The sequence below is a fragment of the Myotis lucifugus genome, unplaced genomic scaffold, assembly GCF_000147115.1.
Source record: "Myotis lucifugus unplaced genomic scaffold, Myoluc2.0 scaffold_229, whole genome shotgun sequence".
Classification (NCBI taxonomy): domain Eukaryota; kingdom Metazoa; phylum Chordata; class Mammalia; order Chiroptera; family Vespertilionidae; genus Myotis; species Myotis lucifugus.
This window is the reverse complement of record NW_005871277.1, coordinates 1,100,645-1,119,255: the sequence shown is the minus strand read 5'-3', so window position 1 is coordinate 1,119,255 and position 18,611 is coordinate 1,100,645. Positions and strand designations below refer to the sequence as shown.

Below are 18,611 nucleotides of genomic sequence, written 5' to 3'. Positions count from 1 at the left end.
TTTTTCTCTTTCGTCTGGGCTGCAGGGGTTCAAGCCGAGCTCCGGGACAGTCCAGGAGCTGAATTTCCGCAGCAGCAGGAACGTGTGGGGCTATTTCAGCGTGGCGGCCACCGGGGGCTTGCATGAGTTTGCCGACTCCCAGTTCGGGCACTGCTTCTCCTGGGGAGAGAACCGGGAAGAGGCCATCTCGTCAGTATCTCCCTCCCTCCCTCCCTCCTTTCCTTCCTTCCTTCCTTCCTCCCTTCCTTCTCCTTCTCTCCTCCTTCCATCCCTTTCTTCCTTTAAGAAACTCAGAGTTAGCCTGTGGCTTCAGGTGCAGTAGCGAGTTAGGAGATCAAGGGACCCCTATTAATGCCCTGTGCCGAAGTCCAAGGACAAAGTCCGCCCTCTTGCCTGGATTTGAGATCCTTGAAGTAAGATGACCTCTCCAAGGTCATGGCTCTTGAGCTAATTGCAGGTTGAACTTGAAGGAGATCCAAAGAATGTTCCAGGTGATTCCAAAAGTTTAAAAGGTGCTGAGTACTCTAGCTCTTTTAAAAAAGGTGTGTGTGTCTTGGGGGGCGGGGGGCGGGGGGGAGATGCCTTTAAATTTCAATCCCACAAGTAGGTCCCGGAGAAACCCGCATTCACAAAGAGGCCCCCAAATTCTGAGACACATCTTATCTTTTTTTCTGCCTTGACCTGGGGGCAAAAAGGTCAAAACCAGTTCACATTGTAATTCAATATTCTTGTGTCTGTGGGTAAGTGTCCGTCAGAGTGAAAAATCCAAATGCCGTTGTGGACATTTTCTTTAAAAAAACATTAAAATCCATCTGGCCCGGGCACTTAGCCTTGAATTAAATTGAGTTTGGTGGTTTTGATGAGGGAGCAGGCTTTCTTTGCCAGCTTTGAATAATTCGTTTTTTTAAAAAAATATTTTTATTGATTTCAGAGAGGATGGGAGAGGGAGAGAGATAGAAACATCAATGATGAGAGAGAATCATTGATCAGCTGCCTCCTACACACCTCCTACTGGGGATCAAGTCCACACCCGGGCATGTGCCCTGACCTGGAATCAAATGGTGACCCTCTGGTTCATAGGTCAACATTCAACCGCTGAGCCACACAGGCCAAGCAGAATAATTAGTTTTCATCATGCTCAGCAAAAAAAATTGAGACCCTTGAAGGTGAGAGAGGATTCAGCATATAAGAATTAATAGGGGAGGGAAGGAGGCCACCGTCCCAGCCCACTTCAGATGCAATGGCCTGTGGCTTGTCTCATGCTCTGGGACCTGGGATTTGAATGGGTCCAGTGGGAGTGAGGCAGAGTGACTGGCTGTGGTTCATTAGAATTAGAATCATGGTAATGAATCATGTTCATAGCAGTGGACAACTGCTGAGCAGTGACTGTTTCACGTGGGTGGCCTCACTTTAACTCACAAGCACCTGTGAAGTCAGGGTTATTTCCCCATTTTCCAGATGAGGGAACTGAGCCCAAGATCCCTTGAGCAGTCAGTGCTGGAGCCGAGATTGACCCAGGGTATCCGACTCGGGACCCTCTTGACTTCCCTGTTGTTCTGGCTCTTTGGGAACCACGGGGGAACCCCGTGGGCTAATCGGGAAACCAATCCCTGTGCCTTTCCCCTCAAGGAACATGGTGGTGGCTTTGAAGGAGCTGTCCATCCGGGGCGACTTCAGGACCACCGTGGAGTACCTCATCAACCTCCTGGAGACCGAGAGCTTCCAGAACAACGACATCGACACCGGGTGGCTGGATCACCTCATCGCCGAGAAAGTGCAGGTGAGGAGCTGCACACGCCTCCCCTTCGGTCACAGAGAACCCTCCCCCAGCTCCCTGGGGGCTTGGTTACCATGGATACTGAACTGCGGGGTCTTTTCCAGGCCGAGAAGCCGGATATCATGCTCGGGGTGGTGTGTGGCGCCTTGAACGTGGCCGACGCGATGTTCAGAACCTGCATGACGGATTTCCTGCACTCGCTGGAGAGGTGGGGCGCGCGGGTCACTTTCCCCTTTGGGGGTTTGCATTAGTGGCAAGTGAGGCAGAACATGCGTTATTTGGGTGCAAAGCAGTCACAGGAGATGTGTGAACCCCTCCCGCATGCTCGCTTCTGAAAGTCCTCACAGAAACCCGGGCTGCCCTGGAAGAGGGAGGGTCGGCATCCTCAAGGCCGAGGTCAAGTACAGACAGACGGCCACGTGCTTATTCGTGCTGACCTGGGACGGTTCTTGTTTTCTCGCCTTTTACTGAGACGTAGCTTTTTCCGGGACAGCCAGGCGCGTTGGGCTGCAGTCCTGGGACCTGGCCGCAGAGCTCTTGGTCGAAACCAAGGCTGACCGCCGATCTGTCTTCTCTTTCAGGGGCCAGGTCCTCCCTGCGGATTTTCTGCTGAACACTGTGGACGTGGAATTAATTTACGGAGGCGTTAAGTACATTCTCAAGGTAACGGTCCGTGTTTCTCGAATGTCTCCAACACTCTAGAGTCCCAAATCCCTGGGCAGAGCCACGCGTGGGAGGCAGAGCCCTGGACCCCGTCTCTCCGCTGCCCAGGTGGCCCTGTGGGGGCCTGATGCTTGGAGGCAGGAAGCGAAAGAGGGTGCACAGTTGGTGAGAGATGGCCGGTGGGACCATGCCCTTGGCCAGAGACCATCAGCCCACCCACAGGCAGGTGTGGTGCACTTTCTCCAGGCTCTGTGCCCGTCAGCTTCTCCCTCCGGGCGATCGGGGCCTGGGACTAGACAGGCGAGGCGTCCACCTGGCTCTTCCACAGTGGACACAGCTCTAGCTCCTGGTCGGGGGCGGGGCAGCTGCTGTTCTGGGGGCACAGGGACAAGCAGACATCCTGATGCAAGTGGGGACGTTGCACCTGTCCCACAGGTGGCCCGGCAGTCGCTGACCATGTTCGTCCTCATCATGAACGGTGGTCACATCGAGATCGACGCCCACCGGCTGAACGACGGCGGGCTCCTGCTGTCCTACGACGGGAACAGCTACACGACCTACATGAAGGAGGAGGTGGACAGGTGTGTGGGCGGGGCCCTGAAAGGGCGGGGTGGGCTCTCAGCCAGAAAAGGGTTCCTCCCTTTGCTCCCCAACTGGCTCCTAATCTATTTGTGGTGACCGTCAAATGCCACCGTTTGGGAAAGGGGAGCCCCCCGAACTGCACACAGGGTGAGGGGCCCTCAGGGCTGCCTCAGGGAGAGAGAGGCTGCAGCGGGCCTGACGTGGGCGCCGGGGCGATGCTCCCCCCCTTCCCCAGTTACCGGATCACCATCGGCAACAAGACGTGCGTGTTCGAGAAGGAGAACGACCCCACGGTCCTGAGGTCGCCCTCGGCCGGGAAGCTGACGCAGTACACGGTGGAGGACGGGGGCCACGTGGAGGCTGGGGACAGCTACGCCGAGATGGAGGTGAGTGCAGGGCAGGGCCCGGGGGTCAGCGCGGCCTCCCCTGTGCCCCGTCCCCGCTCCCCGAGGGAGGGCCATTGCTTCTGCAAATGGGCCTCACCTCTTAACCTGGGCCACCGGCTGCGAATTCCTAAGAGCCAGTGTGCAGGGTTCAGCCCAGATTCCCCGCAGTATTTAAAGCAGAAATGCACACCTCCCTGGAAATGAGTAAGAACTGATTCATGATGGCGATGGTGGCCATTACAAAGTCTTCAGCCAACACCAGCAGAGCACTTACCACGGGACAGGCACCATTCTAAGCATCTTACCTCTTTAGTTTTATTTATTTCTTTAAAAATATATTTTATTGATTTTTTACAGAGAGGAATGGGAGAGAGATAGAGAGTTAGAAACATCGATGAGAGAGAAACATCGACCAGCTGCCTCCTGCAACATCTCCCACTGGGGATGTGCCCGCAACCCAGGTACATGCCCTTGACCGGAATTGAACCTGGGACCTTTCAGTCCGCAGGCTGACGCTCTATCCACTGAGCCAAACCGGTTTCGGCCATCTTGCCTCTTTAATTACCCCTTTAATCTTCCCAGCCATTGTAGGAGACGGGCACTACTTTGACCCCCATTTTACACATGAAGAAACGGTGCCCACGCGGCTAAGAAACTCACTTGAGGTCACGCATAGCCAGGATTCAAACTCAGCCTCCATTTCCACTGCCAAGGAAAATAATATCCTGACAATGGCAATGACAATCAGGGACCGTGGGCCAGGCTCTTCATCTCGCTGAATCCTTATCAGAGTCCTCATTTCACAAGAGGGAAGGCTCAGAGAGGGAGAGGCACGTGCTGGAGGTCGCAGGATGCGTGGGTGCCGGGGCTGCAGCCCAGGCCTGGCGGACTTGGGAGCCCGCACTGTGTACTGGGAGCACATTTTTCATTTCACAGTGTTCCCCAGAGGGTTTCTTGCTGCCTTGAGAACAGGAGCAGGAACGTGTATGTTAATCACCCTACATACTACGATTTAAGGATAGTTCTAAGGGAGAGTCTGTGCTTCCCAAGTAAAGATCAGTTTTCACGTCTGTAAAATGGGCATAAACATACCTCCCCGGCCGGCTTTGCAGATGGAGATGATCTGTGAAGAGCACCGCTGCTTCCCTCTGTCCTTCCAGCTTGAACCCTGCCAGGGTGTCATTCTGTTTAAATGCCGCGGGCCCTGCTCCAGAGTTACTAGTTCTGAAGGACTCTGGGCGTCACACACACGGGCCAGCCCTGGTGGGCTCCATCTCGGGTCTTCTTTCCGCACAACAGGTGATGAAGATGATCATGACCCTGAACGTGCAGGAAAGTGGCCGGGTGAAGTACATCAAGCGCCCGGGGGCCGTGCTGGAAGCGGGCTGCGTGGTGGCCAGGCTGGAGCTCGATGACCCTTCCAAAGTGCACCCGGTACGTAGCGCCCGGCACAGCCACCCTGCAGGCTCACGTGGGCTCGGGTGGGCTCACGGCCTCCACCTGCCTGGTCAGTGAGCCGAGCAGACTCGAGGCTCCCGGCTCGTCTCCTGCCTCCCGTGTCCCCCCTGAGCCAGCGTGATAGGAGCACACGTGCCCTCCTTTGCTCAAACCCCTCTCAGCAGCCTCGGTCTCACTCAGAAGAAAACTCCAGTTCTTCTGTGGACCTACCAGACCCCAAATCAGCTGTCCCCACCTTCTTCGGCTTTATTCTCTCTCGCGTTCCCACTGCTTAAATAGACCAGACCCCCCGCCTGGGACCTGCACCCTCATCTGGGAGGACCTCCCCAGATGCTTTCAGGGCTCTCCCTCCTCCCTCTCGTGAGCTGTCACTCAGACGTGCTCCGGGCACAGTGGGTACCCGGAAAAAACAGGTCTTGCTGACTGTTTACATCCTTCTAAGTAAGCCATGTTCATCATTCATCTAAGTATTGCTCCTTCCTCTACGGTTATTAGTACATATGCCCAGGAAAATAGCTAGAAATGTTTTGTTATTGTTAATCCTCACCCGAGGATATTTTTTTTCATTGATTTTTTTTTTTTTTAGAGAGAGTGGAATGGAAGAGGGAGGGAGGGGGAGAGAGAGAGAGAGAGAGAGAGAGAGAGAAACATCAATGTGAGAGAGATACATCCATTGGTTGCCTCCCCCCTGCACCCTGACTGGGGCTAAGGATCGAACCTGCAACCCAGGTACATGCCCTTGACCGGGAATTGAACCCATGACCCTTCGGTGTGCAGGGCGATGCTCTAACCATTGAGAAACACTGGCCAGGGCCAGAAAAGTATATTTTTAAAAATCAGATAGTTTCTGTCCCCCAGACTATTCCATTAGTTTTGTTTTCCTTCCCATTCTTTTTTTTATTCTTTCTTGAGGCTTCCCAAAGCTAGAAACAGTGAGCCTTTTTAGATCAGTGGGAAGGTCTGTGTGCCTGCAGTGTGACTCCTTTCAGCAAACATTTCCTGGGCCAGGTGCACGAGCAGGGCCCGGCCACCAGACCCTGCAGACTCACACTCGCCTCTGAGATGAGCCCTTGTGATTCAGCTCGGCAGCTCCAGTCAGGGAGACTGCCCTTGGCCCTGGCTGTGGGAGGTCCGACGGAGAAGCCAACATCAGACTGTGGAGAAGGACGAGAGGAGGTGTTGGGGGACGGGGGGCAGAAGCTGAGGGTTCCGGGCCAGCAGAACGGATGTCCCAAACTTCCTGGTCCAGGGCCTCACACATAGTAGGCGTTCTGTGGGTCCTTCTAGAATGAATCCATAGACAAACGGGCACATGAAGTCCATCTTGCCAGTTTCACTTTCCAGTATGTTGTTCTGGGCCCCATCCTGAGAACACTGTCCGTGTGGCTTGCGTATTGGCAGGTCTGCCTCGGCCCCCGGCTTGTCTTGGTCGGGAGGCCACGGTGTGCTTGACCTCGGGTTCTCGTTGTGTCTCATCAGGCCAAGCCGTTCACAGGGGAGCTCCCCGTCCAGCAGACCCTGCCCATCATGGGGGAGAAGCTGAACCAGGTCTTCCACACGGTCCTGGAGAACCTCACCAACGTCATGAGCGGCTACTGTCTGCCGGAGCCCATCTTTAGCATAAAGGCAGGTCTCGTGTGCAGGGCGGTGTGTCTCCCACACACGTGTAGGTCCGTGTGACGAGCTAGAAGGGTTGGCTCCCTGAGGTCAGAGGGCTCTACTGATGCCCGTTCAGCCCTCGGTTTGATTGTACACGTCAGGGTACTTCTGTCTGATTGTACAAACTGTCGTAAAAGTGACAGTTGGTGTTTCAGGGTTTAGTTCAGCTCCACACTGAGAATGTTCAGGTAATCAGTTAAGAAAGGAGTCAATGTGGGTCACTCTTTTATTTTTTAAAAGTATTTTTATTAATTTTTAGAGAGAGAGGAGGAGAGAGGGATAGAGAGATAGAAACATCAATGAGACAGAAACATCATCAATTGGCTGCCTCCTGCACGCCCCACGCTGAGGATGGAGCCTTCAACCCGGGCATGTGCCCTGACCAGGAATCGAACTGTGACCTCCTGGTTCATAGGTCGACGCTCAACCTCTGAGCCACACCGGCCGGCACATGGCCTTGTGTTTTATCCTCAAACCATGCTGGCTGTGTGGATGCCTGCAGGGGACGTGGGACCTTCCTAGTGGGAGAGCTGGGCACCCCCTTGTGGTCAGGGCACCCTTCCACTCTGGACTATCCCAGAGTCTGCTGGGTCCAGGTCTTCGCCACTCGAGTGCGTGGGGCCTGGAGGGGTTGAGTGTGTGGGGTGCCTCGTGGTGGGTGGTGGCGCCCACCCCCTGCGGGACCTCCGGCCCATGCTGTGGTCCCGCTGCAGCTGAAGGAGTGGGTGCAGAAGCTCATGATGACGCTGCGACACCCGTCGCTGCCGCTGCTGGAGCTGCAGGATATCATGACCAACGTGTCAGGCCGCATCCCCGCCCCGGTGGAGAAGTCGGTCCGCAGGGTGATGGCCCAGTACGCCAGCAACATCACCTCCGTGCTCTGCCAGTTCCCCAGCCAGCAGGTGTGTGCCCCCCGCCCTGCCCCACCGGGTGCCTGCACCAGGCCGGGTGGCTCCTCGGGAACTCAGCTCCCAGTCGGGCTGGACTTCTGCCCTCTGATTGAGCCGGGCGTCGTGAAACCCACGCACGGCCCGAGATGTTGGGGGCTGAGCCTTCCCTGTTGAATCCCAGCATTCCCCCCGAGGCAGCAGATGCTCAGAGGGACATAAACAATTCTTGGGCCTCACCCCAGAAAACTCGGATGCAGAAAAGGAGTAGGCAGTTGGTACAGAGTGAGCATTTTCAAAGAGATGCTGCCTGAAGTGATAGAGGACGTTGTGAGTTTTTCTTGCTAGTTTGTAGCTTAGATTCTCCTCCTTGTAAGGTGATACTCTTGTAGCTATGAGTATATGTAGTATTTGTTAAAAATGGAGAGGGAGCGAGAGATAGAAACATCAATGATGAGAGAGAATCATCGATCGGCTGCCTCCTGCGCGCCCCCCACTGGGGATCGAGCTGCAACCTGGGCATGTGCCCCGAAGGGGAATCGAACCGTGATTTCCTCGCCACTGAGCCACACCGATGGGCCATGCTGGGCTCTTGAATTCCTCAAGCAACACACTGAGCAGGACAGGCAGAGCTGTTTCTGGGTGGCCAGAGGGCTTTGGGGCTGGAATTTTCTTTTTCCAAATGAGCCTCAGACGGGTCTTCCAGGGGAGCCTGGGGAGGGTCCTTGTCTTCCAGGGGAGCCTGGCGACCGGATTGTGTGGTTGTGAGTGGCCAGACCTGTCCTCTTTCCCGTCCAGATAGCCAACATCCTGGACTGCCACGCGGCCACCCTGCAGCGGAAGGCCGACCGGGAAGTCTTCTTCATGAACACACAGAGCATCGTGCAGTTGGTCCAGAGGTGAGTCCTGGGCCCTGCGTGGGGTGCACTTGTCGCTCTGAATCATCCCCTGTGTTACACCAGGGTAGTGCTGTGGGATTCTCGGAGGGGCAGGCTCCACCTGGGGGATAGCACATGGGGTCGGGAAACCCCGACGACAGTCCTGGCATAGCCATTCCTAACAGCAGAACCCCAGGCAAGGCACCTGACCTCTGTGGATCTCAGTTTGCCAGTTTATAAAATGGGAATAAAAACACCTCATGGACAATAAGTCATTCTAAGTGGATTCATTTTTTAAATTAATTATTTTTATCCTTACCCAAGGATATGTTTTCATTAATTTTTTTTGAGAGATAGGAAGGGGGAGGGGGGAGAGAGAAAAACATAGATGTGAGATAGAAACATTGATCGGTTGTCTCCCATATATGCCCCAACTGGGAGATTGAACCCGAAACCTGAATATTAGCAGTGACTGGGAATCGAACCAGCGACCTTTCATAGCACGGGACGATGCTCAACCAGCTGAGCCACCCAGCCAGGGCCATGCCTTGTATTTTTAAAATCGCATTTGAATAAACGGGCGTTATAGGTTCTTCTTCTCTTTCGTTGTTATTGGGTGATGCTGGGGTTAAGCTGGTTTCGGCGTCTCTAAAACTCAGAGTCACACCTCCCGAGAATCCCCATTCCCTGTGTTCAAGATGACCGAGAAGAAATGTTCTAGGGAACGTCCAGGTTAAAATTGGGTTTTAAAGGGAAGCGAAATTGACAGACCGTTTGGTAAATGCCTTTCAAGTCTTGCTTTTTTCCAAACTGTCTTTACACAGTGGATGGTTAATTGAAAATTTTTCTTTTCAACCATGCATGCAAGGCTGACCCCTTTCAGCATCCCAACTCTGTAAGTGTGTTTCCTTCTCTCTGGGGATGGGGCAGGCGCCATCCGAAGGCTCGGGCGTGATGTGTGACCTTGGGCAAGGCTCTGCTCTCCGCCCTACAGCTCATGCAAATGAACCAACTTGGCATCCCTCCCAGGCCGAAGGGTCAGAGGGCTGCATCCCCCACAGACTTGACTCGTTTGCCTTATTTTGAAATCCTAAAAGCCCTGCCTGGGGATGTTCAGGCGCCAAGAGGTGGAGTGGACCACTCAGGCGCCTTCCCTTCCTCCCCAGATACCGCAGCGGGACCCGCGGCTACATGAAGGCGGTGGTGTTGGATCTCCTGAAGAGATACTTACAAGTCGAGCACCACTTCCAACAAGGCAAGAGTCACCCTGGCCCTGGTGACACGCCCCGGGGCGGGCGGGGCCGGACCTTACCCCGTGGCCTCTCTCCCTGCAGCCCATTACGACAAGTGCGTGATCAACCTGCGGGAGCAGCTGAAGCCGGACATGGCGCAGGTGCTGCACTGCATCTTCTCCCACGCGCAGGTGGCCAAGAAGAACCAGCTGGTGATCATGCTGATTGTAAGCGGGGCAGGGCGCCCCCCCCCCCCCCCCGGGCAGGGGCAGCTGGGTCCGCGGGCGTTTCCCGGGAAGGGCCAGAGAGGAAATATTTTAGATTTTGCAGGTCATATGGTCTCAGGCCAGACCGCTCAAAGCTGCCTCTGTACCCTGTAAGCGAATGTGCGTGGCTGTGTCCCGATAAACGTTGTCAGCCCCTGGGGGGGCTCATAACCAACACCTGCTGTGTGCCAGGCACTCCTGGCATGATGGGGGTGAGGCATATTGCTTCTCTGACCTCAGTTTCCTCATCTGTAAACTGGGGATCATGATGGCAGCTCCTCAAAGGGTTGGGAGAATTTGGGGAGATGAATGTCGAGGGCCTAGCTCAGTGGTCGGCAAACTCATTAGTCAACAGAGCCAAATATCAGCAGTACAACGATTGAAATTTCTTTTGAGAGCCAAATTTTTTAAACTTAAACTATATAGGTAGGTACATTGTTAGTAACTTAATTAGGGTACTCCTAAGGCTTCGGAAGAGCCACACTCAAGGGGCCAAAGAGCCGCATGTGGCTCGCGAGCCGCAGTTTGCCAACCACGGGCCTAGCTGCTTGCCTGGCCGTAGGAAGCACCCCATCACTGTTGGCCTTTGGTAGTGATGCAGGCACAGACTCAGATGTATTTTTTTCTTACCGGGGGGTTAGGGTGTGTTTGGGTGGATGAATGAATGGATAGGGTGATGGTGGAAAGGGGAGGGGATGTGCCTCCGGCTGTGCCAGGTGTCTGCAGAGGCCGGGCAGCTGTCTGGTTTGCCGGGGCAGCCACACCCTGGCTGAGGATGGTGCCGGCATGTTTCCTTCTGCCGGACAAAAGCCGCTTCGATTCTGTTTCCTCCCCCAAAGGATGAACTCTGTGGCCCAGACCCTTCCCTGTCGGAGGAGCTGACCGCCATCCTCAGTGAGCTCACGCAGCTGAGCAAGACCGAGCACTGCAAAGTGGCTCTCAGAGCCAGACAGGTGGGGCTGTGGGACACGGTCCCCACTGTGCGCGGGGACGCGGGGTGCCGTCCTCCCGCCATGCTCCGTCCCCACCGTGCACAGCCCCTTGCTGCCACCCCCATCCAGCCCAATGGGCCCGGCCCCTGGCTTCTCCCTTGTGAGGTGGCTCACCCCGGCCCCTTCCTCCCCTCCCCACAGGTCCTGATCGCCTCCCACCTCCCCTCCTACGAGCTGAGACACAACCAGGTGGAGTCCATTTTCCTGTCGGCCATCGACAGGTACGGCCACCAGTTCTGCCCGGAAAACCTCAAGGTGAGGCTGTCTCCATCCCTCCACCTTCCACAGGGCAAGGCTGTGGCCCAGGTGGGGCCTGGGGGGAGGCGGGCTCCCTGGCCCTCGGTGCAAGGCACAGTCACAGATGCCAGCGGCTTAGTCCAGTGAGGCCGGGGCTGCCCAAGGGGGCTTGTGGGGGGGGGGGCGGAGGGGAGGGAGGAGGGGGAAGGTCAGGCAGCAGGGCTCGCCCGGGAAGGAGGCGATGGAGCTTGGGAAGCTGCCAGCCTCACATGGCTGAATCTCTGCTTCATCTTCCCGGGGCTCCCCTGCCCCCTACTCTGCCCATCTAAAAGCTTCTAGGGGTGCTCTCTGCATCTGGGAGCCCCGTGCAGGCAGGTCAAAACTTCCCCCCCTTCAGTCTTATGGGCCTGGGGTACTGGCAGTGCTTGGCGATAACATTACCGGCTTCTCCCCCTTGCTCCCACCTCTCCCACTCATCCGAATGTTGGTTAAAATTTATTGCCCTGGCCGGTTTGGCTCAGTGGATAGAGCGTTGGCCTGCAGACTGAAGGGTCCTGGGTTCAATTCCGGTCAAGGGCACATACCTGGGTTGTGAGCTCGATCCCTGCTTGGAGGCGTGCAGTAGGCAGCTGATCAATGATTCTCTCTCATCATTGATGTTTCTATCTCTCTCTTCTCTCCCTTCTTCTCTGAAATCAATAAAAAAGTATATATTAAAAAAAATTTATTCAGGTTTACTTTTCTCTCTTTTCCCTTCTCATTTCCTGTAGAAATTAATACTCTCGGAGACGACCATATTTGACGTCCTGCCCACTTTCTTCTATCACGTCAACAAGGTGGTTTGCATGGCGTCCTTGGAGGTAAGTGGGAGAGGCCCCTAGGACCGCACAGTACCGCACGGGCCAGTTCTAGCATCCACACACCTGACTCCGGGCCACACACCTTGCAGGCATGATCTTATTCTACCGATAAGGCAGTACCATTACTATTCCCATTTTACAGAGGAGAAAACTGAGGCTCAGAGAGGTGAAGCAACTTGCTCGAAGTCACACAGCAAGGAAGTGGCAGAACGAGGGTTCACACTAAGTCTGCCCTTGTCCAGAGTCCTTGCTGGCAACCCCTGCTATCTCGTGTGCCATTCCTGCCGCCTCCTCGCAGGGCACAGTTAAACTCGGCATCCAGGCTTTTACTGGGGGCACCGTCTGGCTAGCACACACCAGCATTCTAAACTCCCAGAAAGAAAGCACATGTTGAACATAAGTCATACAGTTTGCACACTTTAGGCTCCATAAACCATTTGTATCAGGCATAGTGGGAAATTTCCCCAAATCCAAACTCCAGATGCAACCAATAATTTTTCATATTGATTACCTGTTGAAATGGTGATACTTTAGGTGTTAGGGATAAAATAAAGTTATTATTAAAATTTTATTTACCTGATACCTTTATTTAAAGTGGTTTAAAATTGCATACGTGGCTTGTATTCCATTTCTATTGGACAGGACTAATCTAGAGCAGGAGTTGGTCAACTGTAGCCTGTGGGCCACATTCGGCCCCCTGCTTGTTTTTATAAATAAAGTTTTATTGGAACAACCATGTCCATTCATTTGCATATTGTCTGTGACAGCATGGAATTAAGTAGTTGTGATACAGATGATGTATCCCCTGCAGCCTAAAATATTTACTATCCAGCCCTTTGCAGAGAAAGTAACATTCTGAAATGTGAATGAAGTTGCTCTGAACGATGGCTCAGAGATAATTTAGAGGTCATTTCTCCAGCCTGAATTTTCTCAGGTTTCGAAGGCACTCCCCTGAGAGAATGTCCTCTGTGCTCCTGTCCCTTTAGGTGTATGTGCGGAGGGGCTACATCGCCTACGAGTTAAATAGCCTGCAGCACCGGCAGCTCCCGGACGGCACCTGCGTGGTGGAATTCCAGTTCATGCTGCCCTCCTCCCACCCCAACCGGTACGCAGTGTTAGGGGAGCAGAGGCCTGGGGTGTCTCTAGAACTGAGCCTGCCCCTCCCCAGGCTTCCAGGCCCAGGACACTCCCATAGAAACTGGCGCTGAGAGTGTTTATTCCGTTTGGCTGAGTTCACTACTTTGGATTTACCCGGGGACCCTGTTGGGACTACACTCCTATGCGTGCTTCATTCATTCATTCATTCATTCATTCATTCATTCATTTATTCACTCACTTGTTGAGCTCTTAGTCCTCAGCCCTGGCGCTGACCTCAGTCCCCTCCACCTCCAATTGGATGCCCCCTTTGGGGAGAGCTCCGATGCTGGCTCACCGGTTTCCAGGGCAGGAGCAGCTCGTGGGGCCAGATCCGCAGCAGCGGCCTCACCCCCCACCGGCCGTCCCCCTGCAGGATAGCCGTGCCCGTGAGCATCACCAATCCCGACCTGCTGAGACACAGCACCGAGCTCTACATGGACAGCGGCTTCTCCCCCCTGTGCCAGCGGATGGGCGCCATGGTCGCCTTCAGGAGATTCGAGGAGTTCACCAGGTACCCAGAGTGCCTCCCCAGCACCCCGAGGAGAGGGGCCGAGTGAGCTGCCTCTGCCTCCCCTCTGTTCATGTGACACATGGGGTGGGGGCGGCCCAGACATACCGCACCACAAATGAATAATCTCAGTTTAACAATATTGTAGCCAAGAGTGGGGGTTTTCGTGTCAGCCCGCCTGCGTGCGAGTTCTGGCTCTGCGCTTCCTGACTGTGAGACTGGAAGCTAACTGCTTGACCTTTTTTGTGCCTTAGTTTTCTCATCTGTATAATGGGAAGAAGCAAAGGAACTACTTCATAGGGTCACCAGAAAAATCAAGTGAAATAGTACATTTTAATATTGTATTTAAAGCAGGGGTCCTCAAACTTTTTAAACAGGGGGCCAGTTCACTGTCCCTCAGACCGTTGGAGGGCTGGATTATAGTTTTTAAAAAAACTATGAACAAATTCCTATGCACACTGCACATATCTTATTTTGAAGTAAAAAAAACAAAACGGGAACAAATACAATATTTGTATTTGCATGTGAGGACCCCTGATTTAAAGTATCATTGACATGTAAATAGCATAGTAAATGTCAGTGATCAGTCCTACTATAATTAGTGCCTTTCTTTTAACCCTTTCCTGCATGTTGCGCATTGTGCTTGGGTTATGTTGGGTCTTCACTACAGTGCTAGGAGCTGTAGTGATTACTTCTGTTGTCCTCAGTTGACTCAGAGACGTGGGGTGAATCATGAGGGCCTCCTAGCTGGTAAAAGGGGGGCCCAGCTGACGCCCCAGAGTTCAGACAGCCTTTCTTTTATTCGTGATCTCAGATCACATGGGCTCATTCTTCCCTCTTGGGAAAGACCCGGGCCCTGATCCCTTGGTCCTGGTCAGGAACAGAATGAGCTCGCAGAGTGGTGGCTGGGAGAAGGGAGGACTCAGGCCTGACCCATGGCCGAGGCGGAGCAAGCCCTCAGCCCTCCCTCTCTGTCCCGCGTCCCCAGGAACTTCGATGATGTCATCTCCTGCTTCGCCAACGTGCCCCGGGACACCCCCCTCTTCAGCAAGGCCCAAACCTCCGTGTACTGTGAGGAGGACTGCAAGGTAAGTGCCTGAGCAGGAGCAGGCGGGGGAGGGGCGGGCAGGGCCGGGTCCTTTACACCGTTGCCTTGTTCCCTCCTAGAACTTACGCGAAGAGCCCATCCACATCCTGAACGTGGCCATCCAGTGCGCCGAGCACCTGGAGGATGAGGAGCTGGTGCCGATCTTGCGGACCTTCGTGCAGTCCAAGGTGCCCGCGTGTGCCTCTGGTTCTGGGTCCCGGGGGAGGAGGACGGGCTGTCTTGGGGAGGTGTCCCGTGCGCCTGGGACCTGCTGAGTGTTTCAGAGCCACAGAGCTGACTTCTCACCCGAGCTCTGCTACTCCCCTTGGCCGTGACCGTGGGCAGCGGTGGCCAAACGAGGCAGAGCCTTGGCTTCTTCCCCATAACACGGGGGTGGCATTTCTCTCTCCCAGGGTTGCAATGATGAAATGACAGAGTCTGTACACTTAGGCTGTGCAATGATGAAATGACAGGGTTTATACACCACTCAGCACAGAAACATTCAGTATATAGTTCTGGGTTTGGTGGAATGTGTGTTGGGATAGCCCAGAAAAGTCACCGTTTTGAAATGGTGACTGGCCTTGACATCCGTGTACGCAGGTAACCTCAGGTTGCTTTTATAAACGCGGTGGCCATTGCCAGTCTCACCCTGGCAAGAGGGACACCTGTTTAGTATGCTCAAGGGCCTCAGCTGCAAACACATGTGGAGCAGCTTGGCAGGTGTAGGTCGGAGAAACAGCAGGAAGGTGCTGGGTGGCCTCAGGCAGGTTACTGTACCTCTCTGATCCGTAGTTTCCCCATCTGGGATGCTAAGATTCTTAGCTCATATATAATCACATCTGCCAGCCACACTGTCTGGCTGTTAGTTCTTGACCCTCCTGGCTCGGTGGTGATTGTGTGTGTTGTGTTCCCCATATTATCCTGATGGCCTGGACTTGAGGTCCCCCAGAGGACCTGGCCTGGTGCTGAGTCATGGATAATGCTGTGAATGTCAGTGATGTACCTAGCCTTTGCTTGGTCAATCAACAGCTGGTGGTGTTCATTATAGAACATGTTTAAGGTGCAGACAAATCAGAAAAGTAGGTTTTAAAACAAAGCCCACGGCCTCACCGTCCAGAGGCAGCCACTGTAAAGTATTGTCATATTTCCCCCGGCCTGTTTCTTCTTTTCAACAGAACATTATCAGTAGGTTTTTTAAAAAATATGTTTTTATTGATTTTTGAGAGGGGAAGAGAGAGAGAAACATCGATTGGTTGTTTCCTGCATGCACCCCAACCAGGGAAGGAACCCACTACCTGGGCATGTGCCCTGACCAGGAATCAAACTGGCGACCTGCCAACGTCATGAAAGATTTCATGACATGTTAAAAAGTCTGTATATTTTAATATAACATTGAATATAATTCACATAGCACACTATTCTCCCATTTAAAGTGTACCAATGCTTCCTGGTATATTCATAGAGTTGTGTAAACATTATTATAATATATTTTCACCCCCTCGCCCCCCAAAAAAACCCTCTACCCTTTCGCAGTCACTCCCCATTTTTCTCCAACCCGGTGCCCTCCTCCTCTGTCCCAGGCAACCGCTCATCTACTGTCCGACTACGGGTTTGCCTGTTCTGGACATTTCATATAAATGGCATCCGACAGTCTGAGGTCTTTTGTGACTGGCATCTTCCTCAGCATAATGCTTTCAAGGCCAATCCGCGTGGTAACACGTATCAGGACTTGATCCCATTTTGTGGCTGATACCATTCCATTGTGTGTTTGGTTTTCAATGCAGAAAAACATCCTTGTCGATTACGGGCTCCGAAGAATCACGTTCCTGATCGCCCAGGAGGTCAGTCGGCGCTCGGCGCCCCGTTGGCGTCTCCTCCCTTCTCCAAGACCCAGAGCCGTTCACTTGACGTTTACGCTGCAGTTTGGGGTGGAAGAGATGGAGCGCTAGGGAGGACGGCTTTCCAAACGATTCATCCTAGAAGCAGATGGGGTCATCGTTAAGAACAACACACGCGTGTTGACACGCGTCCTGCTGGATTTAATGGTCTTCTGTGTGGATTTCTCTTTTGCAGAAAGAATTTCCCAAGTTTTTCACCTTCAGAGCAAGAGATGAGGTATGACCAAAAGCAGTGATACTGTTCTCTCCTCCCCAGCATCTTTGATTTTCAGGAAGACCGCCCCAGTCCTTAAGATATCCCCGTGCTCTAGAACGTGGCAACTTCCATGCAGACTCCCCGCTTCCTCTGGGGTATTTCCAAGGAGAACCCCGAATTTCCATGTGGAGCTCAGACTTCGTGCCTCCCGCCCTTCAGTCTTCACTGCAGGTGTCCCTCTGTCATGGGGACGATTTCTGGACTTGCTGGTGGACTCAGAAAGATGGTCCTCCCAACCTATTTTTTCTCTCTCTCTCTCTTTTTTTAATCCTTGATTTTTAGAGAGAGTGAAAGAGAGCGGGAAAGACAGAGAGAAACATCGATGTGAGAGAAACATCAATTGGTTGCCTCCCGTACCAGCCCCAACCAAGGCCCAGGCCGGGGAGGAGCCTTTTCCCGAGGCACATGCCCTTGACCAGAATCGAACCCGAGACCCCTCGGTCCGCAGGCCGACACTCAACCACTGAGTCACGCTGGCCAGGCTCTAGTCTCAAGCATTATCCGTTGCTTTCTTTTGAGGACGAATTTCCATAAGGAAACCAAGGGTCAGTGATTTTTTGAGAAATACCCTGTCCTATGCCAGAGGGGGATCTGCCTGGCTGTGCGGGCAGGTGCTGGGAACCAGCTGGGCGCACCCGGGAGCCTCCTGCCCGCACGCCAGCCTGGCATGTCGTCTGGATCTCTGCAAAGTCCCAGCCCGCTTGAGCCCAGGGGGTTGCTCACAATTATGACACAATGACCGTACATTTCGAGGGCTAAACACGCAGACACCAGCGGTCTGCAGGACAGGGTGTGGACCAAGCAGGGTCCCGGTCCAGCGTCCAACTGGGTGTCTGTCTGTCTGTCTGTCCGTCCTCTCTCCGTCGGCCTGCAGTTTGCAGAAGATCGCATTTACCGTCACCTGGAGCCCGCCCTGGCCTTCCAGCTGGAGCTCAGCCGGATGCGCAATTTCGACGTGACGGCCGTGCCCTGCGCCAACCACAAGATGCACCTTTACCTGGGCGCTGCCAAGGTCAAGGAGGGTGGGGAGGTGACCGACTACAGGTTCTTCATCCGAGCCATCATCAGGCACTCGGACCTGATTACAAAGGTAACGTGTCTCGGGGTGTTTCTTTCTTCCCCTGAGCTTGTCACTCAGGCGCTGGCCCTCCCTCTGCTGTCCTGCTCTGTGCCGGGCCCTGGGCCGCATGGGGGATCGCAGGGTGCCCTGGGCACACACAGCCCGGCCCCTGGGACACCCCAGCCAGGCGGCGGCAGGTGGACACTGGTGGCCTGTGGATTTATTTCTTCGGTCACGTGGTCTCTGCACGAGAAGAGAATTGTGGGCATAGAAAGAAGACAGGTGTTTGTTAAGTGATACTTGCTGGCTGAGTATGTGGTCTTTTTTTTTTTTTCCCATTTAGAAAAGTTACCCATGATTATGTTGTGAAAATTTCAAACAATTTTCAAAACTGCTTTTAAAAATAAAAAAAAAGGGCCCAGAATCCTGCCACTCGGGCCGGCCTTGTTGGTGACCCTCTCTAGACATACGTCCATACCTAACACTGTGGGTGTCCTTTCCCGGCAGCTCAGGCGGACAGGCCACTTGAAGAGTGTTGCTTTTTTACTGGTCAGGGACTTACAGACCTCCTTCCACGTTAATGAGGATGACCCACTCCATGCGGGTGCCTTGCGTGGATGTACCCGTGTGTGTAACTTTTTTTACTGATCCCCCATTGATGGATGTTGAGCTAATCTCTGATTTGCTGCCTCGGTCAAGTAGATGTTTTCATCGGTTTTATTGTTGCTGAGGTGCAGTGAGGCCAGCAGATCAGGGGACAGTTGCCATTGGAAAGAGTGTTACTCACA

At 53.8% G+C, this 18,611-nt stretch overlaps 1 protein-coding gene across 4 annotated transcripts in view; it reads left to right on the top strand.

The window, feature by feature from the left end:
* The window catches only part of ACACB (acetyl-CoA carboxylase beta), a 49,645-nt gene that overhangs the window by 11,911 nt on the left and 19,123 nt on the right, over positions 1-18,611 (top strand). For all 4 annotated transcript variants that reach the window (XM_023762047.1, XM_023762046.1, XM_023762048.1 and 1 more), the window contains exons 10-31: positions 26-189; positions 1,630-1,780; positions 1,882-1,985; positions 2,359-2,440; positions 2,876-3,021; positions 3,258-3,408; positions 4,708-4,842; positions 6,346-6,492; positions 7,239-7,427; positions 8,211-8,311; positions 9,457-9,545; positions 9,625-9,749; positions 10,628-10,741; positions 10,922-11,035; positions 11,788-11,877; positions 12,864-12,982; positions 13,388-13,525; positions 14,511-14,610; positions 14,690-14,797; positions 16,394-16,450; positions 16,683-16,724; positions 17,638-17,853. In XM_023762047.1, the coding sequence (XP_023617815.1) occupies positions 26-189; positions 1,630-1,780; positions 1,882-1,985; positions 2,359-2,440; positions 2,876-3,021; positions 3,258-3,408; positions 4,708-4,842; positions 6,346-6,492; positions 7,239-7,427; positions 8,211-8,311; positions 9,457-9,545; positions 9,625-9,749; positions 10,628-10,741; positions 10,922-11,035; positions 11,788-11,877; positions 12,864-12,982; positions 13,388-13,525; positions 14,511-14,610; positions 14,690-14,797; positions 16,394-16,450; positions 16,683-16,724; positions 17,638-17,853 (2,682 nt within the window). The remainder of the gene's footprint in view (positions 1-25; positions 190-1,629; positions 1,781-1,881; positions 1,986-2,358; positions 2,441-2,875; positions 3,022-3,257; positions 3,409-4,707; positions 4,843-6,345; positions 6,493-7,238; positions 7,428-8,210; positions 8,312-9,456; positions 9,546-9,624; positions 9,750-10,627; positions 10,742-10,921; positions 11,036-11,787; positions 11,878-12,863; positions 12,983-13,387; positions 13,526-14,510; positions 14,611-14,689; positions 14,798-16,393; positions 16,451-16,682; positions 16,725-17,637; positions 17,854-18,611) is intronic.